The 16,384-nt window shown below is 45.4% G+C and overlaps 1 protein-coding gene across 1 annotated transcript in view; it reads left to right on the top strand.

Moving 5' to 3' along the window:
- The window catches only part of myo1d (myosin 1D), an 83,606-nt gene that overhangs the window by 6,775 nt on the left and 60,447 nt on the right, over positions 1 to 16,384 (top strand). Inside the window, 10 exon segments of the mRNA XM_079334018.1 lie at positions 9,118 to 9,326; positions 9,914 to 10,007; positions 10,982 to 11,147; positions 11,569 to 11,622; positions 11,955 to 12,050; positions 12,666 to 12,782; positions 13,399 to 13,602; positions 14,832 to 14,977; positions 15,059 to 15,173; positions 15,296 to 15,466. Coding sequence (XP_079190144.1) covers positions 9,118 to 9,326; positions 9,914 to 10,007; positions 10,982 to 11,147; positions 11,569 to 11,622; positions 11,955 to 12,050; positions 12,666 to 12,782; positions 13,399 to 13,602; positions 14,832 to 14,977; positions 15,059 to 15,173; positions 15,296 to 15,466 — 1,372 coding nt within the window.

Below are 16,384 nucleotides of genomic sequence, written 5' to 3'. Positions count from 1 at the left end.
TTTAATAAATAATAAACGTCCTTATCCTTTCTCCTCTTCTTTGTAATCTGTCTGCACAAAGTTACTCCTCCATGTTGCTCGTCTGAGGGAAATGGGACGTAGCCTTATTATTAGTGTTTCAGCGCGGTGGTTTGGACTTCTGCTGAAGTCATGATTGGACTTCTTTCTGTCTCTGCTATTTTTACTCTACTGTCTTGTTTTATTCTTCGCCCGTGCGTCTGTTTCCGTGCTCCTCTCCGCCCTCCTTTTAGCCCATAATGGCTTCCTGAAATAGCATGTTGAGTAATGTCTGGGTTCCTTTCTGGAGGGGTTCCCCCCCCCCCTCACACACACACACACACACACACACACACACACACACTGTTACTCTCTTTCTCTACAAATCCACCCAGTCATCGTTTCACCAACACGGAGCCCGTCGTGTCTGACCGCTGTGTCGAAGCATAAACAGATTCTGACTTCACTTCTTTCCTCCTGTAAGAAAAACCTTTAAATTCACTTCTGGAAATTTGATCAGCTTGAAAGGATCTCTCTTCTTCATGGAAAGACGTGTTGTAGTTACAGGCTGCTGCTGCTGCGCTACTGTGTGTGTGTGTGTGTGTGTGTGTGTGTGGGATCCCGGTCTAAAAAGAAAGGACGCTCAGCCACCTGATCTGCAGCCCGGCCTGTTTACACATGGCTCCCATTTCCCCCGGCGTGTCGGAGCTGCAGCCTGGTGGGAGCATGCTGCCGTGCCGCTCCTTCAAGCTGAACACATGCAGGACTGTTACCTGTGTTCAATCATTTTCTTCTCCACGTTCCTCAAAACTACGGAAGCCCTACGAGGACATGCATCCACACACACACACACACACACACACACACACACACACAGAGTCTGTTTGTGTCACATCTGGCACGTCCTCATCCTCGCTTGGCTTTCTGTTGTGTTGACCAATAAGACCCCACCCCCGCTCTATTTTTAATTAGAAAGCATTATATCATTTACTCTGACATCATCACAGCCTGGAAAAGTAGGACACTGTTGTTGTTGTTTTTAAGCCATTAGATAATACACGATTGAGTCAAACCTGTGTCATCAGCACATGAAAACATGATGTCATCATCCTTGCACAGTTTTGGTTTTCTCTTATGTCATACTTTGGGAGATTAGGAAATATCTGTAAAAGCTTTAATGTTTGCACATCAGGAAGTGCTCTAATCCGTCTCCCTCCTCCAGCGGTGTCAGCGGCAGTCAAACCTTCTCCTTCTCCGACGGTGGCGGCGGGGGGGAAGATTGATGTCGGCCCGAGGGAGTGTGCACGTTAAACTGCGTCTCCGTCAGACAGTCTGGGAGCTGCTGTTTAGCACCGAGCGGGCTTTTACAAAGCAGCGGAAAATCCCCTGAACGCAGAGGCCAGATGTGTGAGGGCTGCGGAGTGTCACAGAGCAGCGCTTCACTCTTGTTCTAAGTGCGTCTCTGAGTAACGCAGAGCTGAGGCAGAAGAGGTTTTTATTAGCCATGAGGGAGAAATATCGGTCACGGAGAGACGATTAATGAACAGCTACTGTAAACATCACATCACACACGAGGACAAGTTTAGCCATTAATCAGCCAGAGCTGCTCAGCATCCGGACCAAAAACCACAGATTCAATAACTAACTTTAATCAGTTTATGCCAAAATGCACCTGTCGCTTCCACATCTCCATCCAAACCTCAAAACACAGACTTTCTTTTTTTTTTTTTTTTTTTGAATGTTTATTTTTGGGGCTTTTTTATGCCTTTTGATTATAGATTGGATGGTGATGGAGGAGAGAGAAAGTGCAGGAAAAAGGAGCCAAAGGTCACGCTAGGAGGGCGACAGCCTCCATACATGAGGTCTGCAGACAAACCACGAGACCAGCTTTGAAATGTGCTGTTGTTGAAGAATCTTATTGTGGCTTCTAATGGGAAAACATGTTGTTTAGCATCCACCTCCAAACCTGCAATTATCCTCTAGTCAAACCCAGCAACACTTTCTCCACCTTATTATTACACACGTGAGCAGACGTCTTCACTCACCTGGTTCCATCCACACCGACAGATCCGCTCTCAGAAGGTGAAGCCTGCTGCTGTGATGTCCTTCACGCCGCAGCGCTGCAGATAAGCCCTGAAGCCGGCTGCTATCAGCCCAAACACAGATGATCTCCTTTCCCTTTTCAGGATCCCTGAACTGACCCGTGAAGTTCAAACACAGAATGATGACGACACAGAAACACTTTCAACGACTTCATCAAAAAATATATTTATATATATACAGTCTGTGAATCTGCAGCTTGACTTTACAAGGAGACTAACAAGCTGAGGAAGTTTTTATATTGCAACAGACCATGAAGAACTTGAACTCCGTTCAAGAGTTTCTCAGTGTATGTGTATGTGTGTGTGTGTGTGTGTGTGTGTGTGTGTGTGTGTGTGTGTGTGTGTGTGTGTGTGTGTGTGTGTGTGTGTGTGTGTGTGTGTGTGTGTGTGTGTGTGTGTGTGTGTGTGTGTGTGTGTGTGTGTGTGTGTGTGTGTGTGTGTGTGTGCGTTCACATGTAGAGGCAGACTTGATAGTTAGACCCGTGTGTCCTCAGAGGAGACGCATTCTTATTTTCACCCACTTTGAACCCTTCAAACCTTTTCTGAACGTGTCTGTGTGTGTGTGTGTGTGTGTGCGTCTGTCTGTGTGTGTGTGTGTGTGTGTGTGTGCGTCTGTCTGTGTGTGTGTGTGTGTGTGTGTGTGTGTGTGTGTGTTGCTGGTGAGAAAGTGTCGTAAACAGTGGCCGCTCCTCCTCGAGTTAACCATAAAGCAGACCCACCCAAACAGGCCTGGAGACGGTGGTTGTGCTCTGCTCTGTAATTCACGTCTGAGGGGAGCGAGTGTGTGCGTGACGTTTCGAGTGTGTGAGGGCCAAACACTTCTATCAAAAACAATTCAATTAAAAAAAAACTTTATTAGTCCCCGAGGGGGCAAAAACAAACAACAGAAGAACACTCCTCATGTTTCCCTCTGTGCTGGTTGTTTTGGAGAAACGTTAAAAAGTTGCTCCTTGATGCAGAGGTTGTCTCACAACGTGAAGGTTGTCGGTTTGAATCCGAGTCAAACCTCGTCATTATTAACTGTCTAACATAACCGGAGCAAGATGATAACAGAGAGGGCCATTTAAAGTTTGAAATGACAGGATGATGTATTTACAGTTCTTTAGATTATGAACAGGAATATTTTCCTAACGAGCCGTTTCCATTATCTTCATTCACTCACATTTTAAATTGGAATCTTTCCTTACTGGGATGTGATGCATGAATCACATCCCAGTAATATTAGTCACAATATTTGTGTTTTTCAGACACAATCTGTTTGATTGATCCCTCGCTGATAAAGTGACTCCATCAGGCTCTCTGATGATTCCTCTCTGATAGCAGGACATCCAGAGGTGGGAGTCAGACTGCACATGAATCATCTTTTTCTGCTTTGTCATGATTTCACCCCTCTCTGTCCGCTCGCTCGCCCGCCCTCCCTCCCTCCCTCCCTCTCTCTCTCTCTCGGTCTCATTTCCTGGCAGCTTTTGGGAGGGGTCGTTTTTGGACAGAGATCACACGGCTGCAGGTCAGAGCGGTTCAGACTCACAGCTGGACTGACGGAGAGCGAGTTAGGTTCTGCACCTCGGGCTTTATCCACGGACCAGGAAACACTTTTTTTTTTTTTTTTTTTTTTTTTTAAATCTCCTTTCAAAACCGGTTACAGAACTTCAAAGTCATGCAGCAACCTTCATCTAACCTCGGGATGTCCGAGTCCCCGCCCAGCCGAGTCAGAACCATAAAACACACAGACAAATGAGTGTGTTTCTAAATTTAACTCGGATCAGTTTCCATGCAGCTTTAAATAGTTTTTTTGTTTTTTTTAAGGGAGGCTGCTGTGACCCATCACGGTCTCTAATCTCTAATGTCCCTGTGTCTCATTTAAATCCTCCCAAACAAGAGACGGACAGATGGATCCGACACGCTCACAATGATTGTTTTTTCTCTTCTCTTACTCCTCCTCTCGTCTCTGTCTCACTTCGTCTCACTTCTCTCTCTCTCTGTCCCTTCTATTTCATCTTGTCTCTTTTCATCTCGTCTGTCTCGTCTCTTTTCATCTCTTTTTGTCTTTTCTGTCTCGTCTGTTCTTCTTCTTCTCTCGATGCAAACGTGCTTCTTGGATGTCGATAATGAGCTCAGAAGTGAAGAGAAGAAAAACCTTTCATTAGCTCTCATAGTAAAACAGTAAACTCTTGGACTGTGCAGCAGAAGAATCCGGATGGTGTGACTCTTAGTTTGTCATGCCATGACTTTGGGGTGGCAGTAGCTCAGTCTGTCGGGACCAATTGTTTTGGTAGCTGGAGAGGTGCCAGTCCACTTCCTGAGGTGCCCTTGAGCAAGGCCCCCCCCTCCCCATGCATGTCACCAGGACCCTGTTTCTGCATGAGTGTATCTCGGCTTGTGTGTGTGAACAGAATTTCCCCCTGTGGGATTAATAAAGTATAAATTATTCTAATTATTTATATGCTTGAAGCATGTGTCAGTGATCAAACCAAGCCTTGCAGGTTTTTCTAATCACACAGTAAGAGACGCCTCTGTGATGCAGCCTAATTGCAGTCGTAAGTCAGGAGTGTTTGGAATTAGCTCCACAGACGTCGATATGAATGAGATGTAACTTGGAGCAGCTGTGAGAGTACGGTGGCCCAGTGTGCTCACACAGCGACGCGTGTTGAAGAAGTGAGATAACTCTCGCTGCCTCAGACTTTTTGTTGTGACCTGAAATAAAGGTGTTTATATCATTAACGATTTACCATCATGTCATGTCACGTGTCCCACTGTCCACTATGTCTTTAAGGGGACTGACTTTGCTGTTAAACATCACTTGTAGTAGGTTGAATATGTGGATGCACTCTCGTGTCAGACCCAGCTGCTGCTCGACATAAAGCCCTCCTATAGTGTAAAGCATTGTTGACAGTCACACCTAGAAGCTATTGTACACCAGCGCTAAGTGGGCAGCTCGTTGCCGTGTTGGGAGCGTGTGTGTGTGTGTGGGGGGGAGACGGGGACGGAGACGGAGACCCGGAGCGAGACAAAGACCTCTGATTGAGGCGTGAACAATGGAGCAGGCACACAGCAGCCTCCTGACTGAGGGACAGGAGGGCACAATGGATCCTTTTCTGTCACACCAGAGGAGGAGCAGCTAGCATGTTAGCTTAGCTGCTCTGCCTTCGTCACTTTACAGCAGGTTCCAAAACATTTCACTTTATAAAAAGTACGTTTTGTTAACACTTGGTCAAAGGGAATTTATGAGCCATGTTTGAAGTTGCTCTCCTGCATTTATTCAATGAATTGACTCCTGTAATAATAATAATAATAAAAAAATCTACTACTACTAAAGCTGTTACACCAACGTGTAGTCTCTCATCCTCGTAAACGATGCTCGGGAAACAAATCCTCTGCAAACTATTTTTTTTAATCTCAAGTAAATCAAATGTCTCAGATGTTTAAAAAACCCTATAAAATAAATAAAAGACCCCAAACTGTAGATATTAAATTACTTTTATTGGAAAAGCCCAATAAAATAATCTGTTTTATCTTGAATTTGTAGATTTAAAATATTCATGGTGCTGACTAATGATATGGGAAAAAAAAAATATATATATATACACTCAACAAAAATATAAACGCAACACTTTTGTTTTTGCTCCCATTTGTCATGAGATGGACTCAAAGATCTAAAATTCATTCCAGATACACAATATTACCATTTCTCTCAAACATTGTTCACAAATCTGTCTAAATGTGTGATAGTGAGCACTTTTGCTTTGCTGAGACAATCCATCCCACCTCACAGGTGTGCCACATCAAGATGCTCATCAGACACCATGATTAGTGCATAGGTGTACCTTAGACTGTCCACAATAAAAGGCCACCCTGAAATGTGCAGTTTTTGCTTTATTGAGGGTCTGGGGACTCAGAACCAGTCAGTATCTGGTGTGACCACCATTTGCCTCATGCAGTGCAACACATCTTCTTCGCATAGAGTTTATCAGATTGTCAATTGTGGCCTGTGGAATGTTGGTCCACTCCTCTTCAATGGCTGTGCGAAGTTGCTGGATATTAGTGGGAACTGGTACGCGCTGTCGTATACGCCGGTCAAGCACATCCCAAACATGCTCAATGGGTGACATGTCCGGTGAGTATGCTGGCCATGCAAGAACTGGGACATTTTCAGCTTCCAAGAATTGTGTACAGATCCTTGCAACATGGGGCCGTGCATTATCTTGCTGAAACATGAGGTGATGTTCATGGATGTATGGCACAACAATGGGCCTCAGGATCTCATCACGGTATCTCTGTGCATTCAAAATGCCATCAATAAAATGCACCTGTGTTCTTCGTCCATAACAGATGCCTGCCCATACCATAACCCCACCACCACCATGGGCCACTCGATCCACAACATTGACATCAGCAAAGCGCTCACCCACACGACGCCACACACGCTGTCTGCCATCTGCCCTGAACAATGTAAACCGAGATTCATCCGTGAAGAGAACACCTCTCCAACGTGCCAGACGCCATCGAATGTGAGCATTTGCCCACTCAAGTCTGTTACGGCGACGATCTGGAGTCAGGTTAAGACCCCGATGAGGACGACGAGCATGCAGTTGAGCTTCCCTGAGACGGTTTCTGACAGTTTGTGCAGAAATTCTTTGGTTATGCAAACCAATTGTTTCAGCAGCTGTCTGAGTAGCTGGTCTCAGACGATCTTGGAGGTGAACCTGCTGGATGTGGAGGTCCTGGGCTGGTGTGGTTACACGTGGTCTGCGGTTGTGAGGCCGGTTGGATGTACTGCCATATTCTCTGAAACGCCTTTGGAGACGGCTTATGGTGGAGAAATGAACATTCAATGCCCGAGCAACAGATCTGGTTGACATTCCTGCTGTCAGCATGCCAATTGCACGCTCCCTCAATGCTTGCGCCATCTGTGGCATTTTGCTGTGAGACAAAACTGCACATTTCAGAGTGGCCTTTTATTGTGGGCAGTATAAGGTACACCTGTGCACTAATCATGGTGTCTGATGAGCATCTTGATGTGGCACACCTGTGAGGTGGGATGGATTATCTCAGCAAAGCAAAAGTGCTCACTATCACACATTTAGACAGATTTATGAACAATGTTTGAGAGAAATGGTAATATTGTGTATCTGGAATGAATTTTAGATCTTTGAGTCCATCTCATGACAAATGGGAGCAAAAACAAAAGTGTTGCGTTTATATTTTTGTTGAGTATATTTATTTTTTTAATAAAAGGCAAGAAAAAGAAAAAAACAGTTAAAAGAAATGTGAAAACGTACTTAATGTCATGCTTTGCTCTCTGAACTGTGACAATGCTGATGAACTGGAGGTGGAGTGTGTTCTTATGTTGAACGTCTTAACAGAGACTGACGACACATCGAGTGAGCAGGAAAGAAACCGTCCTGTAAAGTTCACTCAGACTGGAACTGTCTGCTGTTTTACCAACGATGGGGACCAAAACAATCAGCTTTGTTCTAACGTGCACATGATCTGTTCTTAAGAAGCTTAATCGTGTAAAAACGGCTCTAAATCTGGAAGTTATGGGGCAAATAGCTGCTCTGATTAAAACCAGTGATTTTACACACACTGCAGCCTCGACACGCTCGCACACGTGCATCCCATGCCATCGTCTGAGCTCGGCCTGAACACTTCCACACAGGCCTGAGCGAAGCCTGCAGCTTCTGCAGGACCGTCCTGTAGCAGCTCGTCATCCTGTGAGGAAGCATTTTGTTCTCTCGCACGTTTCTCTTCTCAATCTGAAGAAAACTATTTTTATTTTCACATCTCCCTGCTCCCGTCCTCTCCAGTAGTTCTTGTGTTCCACTGGAGCTTGGGAAGTTTAAATTCTGCATTTCTGCAGAATGTCGATTTTCTCCTTGCATGCACGTTTGACACACATTAATCGCTGATACTAAAGAGGTCGGTAGAAGAAGGTTTAAACTATTCAAAGCATCAAGGTTTAGGAAACACTGATGAGAAGAGGAGCGAGTCAGGGACCTTTGATTGAGTTCATATTCTGCCTATCTCTGTTTCGAGCTTTAAGAAAAGTGAAGCTTGAATCAGGATCAGAGAGCTCGACGGGAGCTGGCTGCGCGATGCTGAGCTGTAACAGCGAACAGGTGGAGAGCGTCTTCCTGTGTGTCATGTCACGTGAGGTGTGTGTGTGTGTGTGTGTGTGTGTCTTCCTAACAGATAAAGTATTTTGAAGTGGATGAAGTTGATGCAGCGATCACAGACTCTTCACTGTTCGAGTTGTTGTGAGCAGCAGCAGCAGAGGTTTGACAGCTGTGAAGAAAGAAAGCATTCTTCTGTGGAGAGAAAACCGGGATCCTGGTTCTCTTTGGAGAGGAAGGAAGAGAGAGAGAGAGAGAGAGAGAGAGAGAGAGAGAGAGCGAGAGAGAGAGTCTTTGACTGTCGTTGCTGCTCACCTCCATGATATCTCTCTCTCTGGCTTGAAATACTTCAATTAAAAGACGTCCGACTAGAACAAAAAGGCAGCACACATTTCATTAGAGGTTTTGTTCTCCTCTTGAGGACAGACTTCACAAAGTTGCACTTCTCTTGGTGATCCACTGTTTGTAACCTGAGAAAACAATAGTGTTGTGAAGCTGGCTTTGTGCACTGAGGCATTGTCATGAAACCGGAAAGGACCGAACTGTCCACATGAAACCTGCAGCTCTCTGTAGTTTTAAAGGGGACGTTTGAGGAATAATCCACTTTCACAGTGTTTTTGAACATATATGTGGGTAAGCTGAGCGTCTACAGACGACACACAAAATGTGAAATAAATCCACCCAGTCCTTTGTTTGTGGTCTGCAGAAGTCTGTGGCTAATGGTTAACTTAGTGTATTATAGAGGTTGTTTATACAAACTGTGGTTTTTGTCTTATTCGAGTGTCGTTTTACCTCAAACAAACAAACAGCGTTGAAATGAAAGAATCTGATGATCCTCGAACACAAACAGGAATCATATTTAATATTTGATTCAGATCCTGACTGTCTGAAACGTTTGCGTGCAGGTTTGAGAAGGGGAGGATCTACAGCTACATCGGCGAGGTGGTGGTGTCGGTCAATCCTTACCGTGCCATGAACATCTACGGCCGCGACACCATCGAGCAGTACAAGGGCCGCGAGCTGTACGAGAGGCCGCCGCACCTCTTCGCCATCGCCGATGCTGCTTACAAAGCCATGAAGAGGAGGAACAAAGACACCTGCATCGTCATCTCAGGTAACTCAGGAGGAAGCCCCTCCCCCCCTCCCTGCAGCATGCACCTCTCAAAAACATGCCCCGCCCTCCCCGTGCATTCAACAGAATCGTTCCTGGTCTATTTCTGTCCTGGATATAAAAATAGAGTCCAGCTGTGATGATCGCGTGTTTCCATTTGTGCTCTGATGTTTTCGATCCTCTGAGGATGTTCTGCAGGGCCGATCTTTCCTTAGAAATACTGTTGACCAAAAAACAAGAAAACACATATTTCATGTGGTTACAAGCTGTGAAGCTGCACGGAGAGATCATGCAGAGGGTGCAGCACCACCCGGTGGTCAGAGGCGGTACTGAGCCGCTCTGTCACACAAGAATCCACAGCAGGACTGAAGCTAAGTTTTAAATGAATTATGTGAATAAAAGGGTTGATATTTGTGCACATGATTGAAATGTGTCTTTATTTTTAAACAGGAAAAAGATTAGCCAAAAAGATTTGAGGAAAAACTGAATAAAAATCACCTGAGGGTCTGTTAATATTCAATAAAATGACAAAAAGAAATGATTAATTGTGATTATTTCATATGCTTGTTTGCACTTTGCTTCCATCTCAGGGGAAAGCGGAGCAGGAAAGACCGAAGCCAGCAAGTACATCATGCAATACATCGCTGCTATCACCAATCCTAATCAGAGAGCTGAGGTCGAGAGGTGAGCGGCTGCTTCGACGACTGTGATGCATGCACACAGGCTCAGTGTGCTGACTAAACACGGTGACGAGATAAGCTTGGATTCGAAGGTCACAGCATGTAGGTCAGAGATTAAGACGGTTTGTAGGTCGACTTTGATTCAGTCGCAGGGAAACAGCTGGAAATACATGCAAACACGTGGAAACATCTGGATGAATGTCGACTGTCACTGCTCTGATAGGATGCAGACATGTGATTGGACGCTGCAGTGAGGATGCAGCAGAACAGGAAATATTCATACAAGTCGCCGATGAATGCTTTGATGTGTTTATCAGCTCTTTATTGACGATGCCAGCCGAGATCGATCGATAAGAGGGAGTCGTTAAGCTGCAAAAAGCACGAGCGACCTGCTGGGACGGGTTTGAGGACAGATTAGATGAGATGCATGTTCAGGACATTTATCACGAGTCGCCTCAGTGAAACTTCTGAAGACACTGAAGTGAACTCAGCTGCAGCTTTAAAAAGTGTTTTTTCTTCTCGGATCTGAAATAAGAGGAAGTTCATTGAGCAGACGCTTTAATCCAAAGTGACGTACACAAGCAAGGATGTAGAGACGTCACCAAACTGCTCTCAGTCTGATTGGACACACAGGTGACGACAGGAAGTGAGCAGAGGTGACGACAGGAAGTGAGCACGACATCGACAGTGTTTTCTTGAGACCATCGTCAAATCAGTGTTATCAAACCTAAACAAGAGGATTTTTTTTTAAGGGCGGGCATCCGTAGTCTAGCGGGTAACCTGGGTTCAAATCCGACCTGTGACTCCTTTACTGCATGTTATTCCCTGCTGCTCTCTCTCTCTCTCTCTCTCCCTGATTTCTGACTTTATCTATTTTCCTATCTCTAAAGTGGAGGAATAAAAAGGCCCAAAATAAAGCCTTGAAAAAGATGATTTGCTTAAAGCCCTCAGATGGAACTTCTTGTGTCACACTCACAGGGTGAAAAACATGCTGCTTAAATCCAACTGTGTCCTGGAGGCCTTCGGGAACGCCAAGACCAACCGCAACGACAACTCCAGCCGCTTCGGCAAATACATGGACATCAACTTTGACTTTAAGGGAGATCCCATCGGAGGCCACATCAACAACTACCTCCTGGAAAAGGTAAAGACGCGTCCGGTGACTGTTCGTCCGTAAACACTGAATATTATTGTTCCTGTGTGCTCCAACTGTCTGGACTGTTTCTCCAAACTCAGATTTGATATTTGGAGTCACTTAAAAAGTCTTTTCAAAGTGCTCCATGTTTTAGCCACATGTCGGCCATTTTGACTTTTTCTCCTCCTCCTTGATTATGTGATGAGTGGCTGCTGATCTGCAGGTCAGATTGCCCTTTGAAGTCGCAGAACTCCAATTTAACGGTTCCATGATGCAGATCTGTCGCTGTTGTCCGATGTTTTCCTTTTTGCTTCCTCGAGGCCCATTCTTCCTTTAACGGATCAAAATCCAGAAACACTTTTAAAACACACTTTTATTTTTTGCTAACTTGTGTTCATTGATCTTCTTTTTGTTTCGATGCATCGAACAGTCCAGGGTGATTTTCCAACAGCCAGGAGAGAGGAGCTTTCATTCATACTACCAGGTAAATATGTGTCTGTGTGTTTGCATACAAAGACACTCAGTGTGTGTGTGTGCGTGTGTGTGTGTGCGTGCAGTCGTTGAATTTGAATGAGCCACTTTGTTTGTGAATGTCGACTGTGCAGAGAGCAAAATCTACTCGACAGGTATTTTTAAATAGGACACACCGTGTTTGAAGACATTTAAAACTAGCTTACATTAAGTCCAGTGTTCTCAGGAGGAGTCAGACAAGTCCGAGCTGCAGGACGTAGGACTGCTGAGCCTCTTTTAAAATAGTTATTTTGTCTTTGTGGGAGACATCCGGGTAACGTTTGAGTGCTTCCTGTCCTCCACCAGCTGCTCAGAGGAGCTCCAGACGCTCTGCTGCGCTCGCTTCACATCCAGAAGGACCCGACGGCTTACAACTACATCAAAGTGGGAGGCCAAATTAAGGTAGTCTGAACAATTTACACACAGCTCCCCTTACATATAAACAATGAACCTCACAGCAACACAAAAAGAGAAACGAGCAGAAAGTCGGAGAAAGTGTTCGTGTGTTTGCAGGCGCGTAAATACGAGCGATGACTCGCAGATGTTTCTGCAAAAAAAAAGTGTTTGAAAGTTTTTAAACAAACCGCACACATCATTTGAAGCATCACATACAGCACAGAAGACATGTACAGACAAGTTTTCTAAATACACCTCTGCTGTGCATCGCTTAATGAGCAGGGAACAAACAGCCTGATGTCACGGAGCAAACACACGGCTCAGCTGGCTGTTTGTTTTCTGTTTGCCTCAGCTGCTCCTATTTTTACATCCAGACGTCACAGTCGGACAGCAGTTTGTACTTTAATTAACTGTGGGAATATATAATCCAGGTTGGAGTAAATGGAGGAGGCTTTGAAAACGGCACGTTCAACTCCTGGTATCCCACTGATTTGTTTTCACCTCTGCAGGAAATCAACACCTTTTTACAAATGAAGGGAAAAAGAAGCTGTTTAAAAAACAAAACGTTTCACTGAGTCACTCCGTGAACTCCCAACGTTTTTCTTTTTCTTCCCTCTCCAGTCTTCCATAAACGACGGGGCAGATTTCAAAGCTGTAGCAGATGCCATGAAAGTGATCGGCTTCACGGCGGACGAGATTCAGACTGTTTACAAGATCCTGGCCACCATCCTGCATCTGGTAATCATCGATGATATCAAATCTCTGCTGCTGTCCCACACCAGCTGGGAGCGCTCGGCTCTGTGTGGAGATGTTGGCAAAGTGGACGAGTGTCCTCGCCAAGACGATGCGTGTTTGGTTAATATTTCTTTTTATTTCTATTTGGCTCTTTACGGCTCTTTGCTGTTTAAGTGAATTCAGCCCACAATAAAAAACACTTAGGACCAACATCAAAGCCAAAGCTAGCTTCATGAAACACAGACATTTATATGGAATTGAATACATACGAAAGTGACAATTAAAACAACCCCCTCTGGTGGCCATGTTTGGTACTACAGGAGATGGCCTCGAACGCCTCACATAATGTCCCGTTTGAGCCTCGAAGAGATCCGTCAGGAGCTAACAAAAAAAAAAAAAAAATCATAAAAGGTGTGGCGACCTTTTCTGGAACAGAATCTCTCATCTATTTAAAAAAAGTTCTCGGAGTATCCGAGTAGATCTCTGTGATAAAAAAAAAAAAAAAAAAAAAACACTTTTATTCTGTAACTTTATGTTAAAAGCTCTCCGCTCTTTTCATTTATTCTTTATTATTAGCTTTATACATGCACTGAAATGACCCTTTGGCCCGTGTTTGCAGGGAAACCTGACGTTCGGGGTCGACGGTGACGTGACGTTGATCGAGAACCCAAAGCTGGTGTCTGTGATCAGAGAGCTGCTGTCCACCAAACAGGAGAAGGTGGAGAAGGCCATGCTGTACCGAACTGTGGCCACGGGGCGGGACGTCATCGAAAAACAGCACACGGCGCAAGAGGCCAGCTACGGGCGGGACGCTCTGGCCAAGGTATCTCCTGGAAACACAGAAAGTGACTCGGTCTCTGTTGAAGGAATGTGAAGGCGTCTGAAGAGCTGCAGAAAACTGAGAAAACTTCTGTTATCCTGGGCAGTTGTGACATTCTGTTAAGTGCTTGGCAAATTTGTACCGCGATTCACACGAGCGTGAGTCACAATGTTATGACTGCAGACAGAGGCGGGAGACTGTGGAGGAAGACGTGTGGGCAGAGTGAGGACCAGCACTGTGGGCAGCGAGCTTCAGTCTGACTCACTGTTTGTGTGACATTTCTCTCTCAACCGCCGTTTGTCACCCGTCCATTGTCTGTGTGCCGCACCAGCCAGCAGCCAATAAAATGTGCTCCCCATTCCTCGCCGATGACCATTTAATCCACAAAGTTGTCCATTCAGCCGCCTCGGCTTGTCGACATAGTGGGATCAGTGGTTTGGTTACATCAAAAGTCTGTTTACACGTAAAGTAAACACCTCTAACTGAGTTTCTGAAAATCTTCAGCCTGGAAGGAGATTTCCAAGAGGAGACTTTTCAGTGATCTAAAACGCTGTTTGGATGTGTACAAAAGGCCGAAACGCAGAGAAAAACCTCCATTTTCTTAAAAAAACCTGCCGACATCATTACACACATACAGCAGCAGGAGGAGGACACACATGCACACACACACAACTCACGTCTCTCCGTACTTTCTGACTTCTTTCTCCTCTGTTTGGTGCTTCAAATAAAACATGGTGGCTGAGCTTCTAAACCTGTGGCTGTACCTGTTTTGGCCACTTGAGGGCAGCAGAAACAAGCTGTAAAAAAATAGACTGTCCTTTCATCTTCATGCTGGAGGAGAGGCGGATGTTTTTACTGGCTGGAAAAAAGTGAAGCTATTCTCGGTGTGCCTTTAACCTGCAGTCTTACTTTTGACCAGCAGGGGGCAAATAAATGAGAAGGAATAATTCTTTCTGGTTGTACAGAAGTCAAAAAGAAACGATACTTCTCTTTATTTGATCAGGGTTAGAACTGAAATATAGATAGATGTCTTCCACCCAGCAAAGTGTTCATTTTGTAAATCATGAGGGGACACATTGAAGTACAATAAGAGATATAGAAATGTGTCTCCCCCCGTCCGAAAAAATAAAATAAAACCAAGATGGAGAAATATTCAACTTAAGGCTCCAAAGCAGTTAGAGACATCATGGTGGCCATGTTTCCTTCATATACAGTCTCACTGTCACCCTCAGGCCATGTACGAGCGCCTCTTCTGCTGGATCGTGGGACGGATCAACGACATCATCGAGGTGAAAAACTACGATGCCAGAATCCACGGCAAGAACACGGTGATCGGGGTGCTGGACATCTACGGCTTCGAGATTTTCCAGAACAACAGGTTTGGACGACTCGTGGATGTAGTTGCATGTTCAGTGCAGGAGGAAAAAAAAACCTCATGGTTTCATTTCTTGTGGTTCAGCTTTGAACAGTTCTGCATCAACTACTGTAACGAGAAGCTGCAGCAGCTTTTCATCCAGCTGGTGCTGAAGCAGGAACAGGAAGAGTATCAACGAGAGGGAATCCCCTGGAAACACGTAAGGAGCACATTTTTACTTCCTGCTCTGCCCTCCTCTTTATTCCTAATATCTTGTCTTAGTGTATGAAATCAGACGGCTGTCATTCACACGCTCACGTCCTCTGTGTCCCGTGTTGTTAGATCGATTACTTCAACAACCAGATCATCGTGGATCTGGTGGAGCTGCAGCACAAGGGGATCTTCTCCGTGCTGGATGAAGCCTGCATGAATGTGGGCAAAGTGACGGACGAAGTCTTTCTCCAAGGACTCAACGGCAAGCTGGCCAAACACGCCCACTACACCAGCCGCAAGGTGGGAAACACTGAATAGTTCACGTCTTTTTATTTTAATTTTATTTATTTTTAAATCCTAATGCCGCCTCTTTCAGCGGGAAATTCACTTTTTACACTTTTGTTATAATAGGCGGAAAAAACACGCACAAACAGGATCTGTGGACATGCAGTCATGAGAGGAGTGGGGGGGGGGGGGGGGCGGGTTGGTGCTTTGCTCAAGAGCACCTCAGCAGTGCTCAGACTCGGACTTGAACCGGTGAGGCCTCGGGTTCCAAACCCAAGCCTCTGCAGACTGAGCTACTGCCGTCCTTTTTGACCTGCAATGCATGATGGTATATGCAGTACTGCTCGGATAGTCACCGTCATTTTGCACACTTGCACCCATAATGCATTGTGGGATACGATGAGTGGACTTAAACGTGATCACGCTCACTCAGACTTCGTCCTTAACCCGGAGGACAAGGTGGAGACATCAGGCTGGGTGGGAGACGATGGTGATGCAGGAAGTTGTTTCAGTAACCTGAGAACAGCAGAGGGCAGATTTCAGCGAGCAGTGATCGCCATTAGACACGGAGCGAGGCGAGGGAACATGATCCTTTTAGTTTCTATAATCACCATGGATCACAGGCTAATTCACTTTAATGTTGTGTACGGCCAGACGGGCGTAAGCCAATTTAGCCGGCTAACGTCCAGCACGCTGTCTGCCCGGGATCAGATGACGGGGATGAGGTGGAAGTCGCTCCTCAAACACTGAACCCGAGTCAGTTTCTCTGCAGATGGAAAAGCCTGATAAAAGCTACTTTAACTACAGCTGGGGTGTTTTTTTTTTAAAAAGGCTGCAGTTTTCTCTGCGGACACACGGTGGCGTCAGCCGTCCTGCAGAGCGTGTTGGAGTCTGACTCGACACTTTGCGAAAGTGATGTCACTGCCAGCCAAT

The sequence above is a fragment of the Symphodus melops genome, assembly GCF_947650265.1.
Source record: "Symphodus melops genome assembly, chromosome: 21".
Lineage (NCBI taxonomy): Eukaryota > Metazoa > Chordata > Actinopteri > Labriformes > Labridae > Symphodus > Symphodus melops.
Note: the sequence above shows the minus strand (reverse complement) of the source record. Positions and strands in the feature narration are given on the sequence as shown.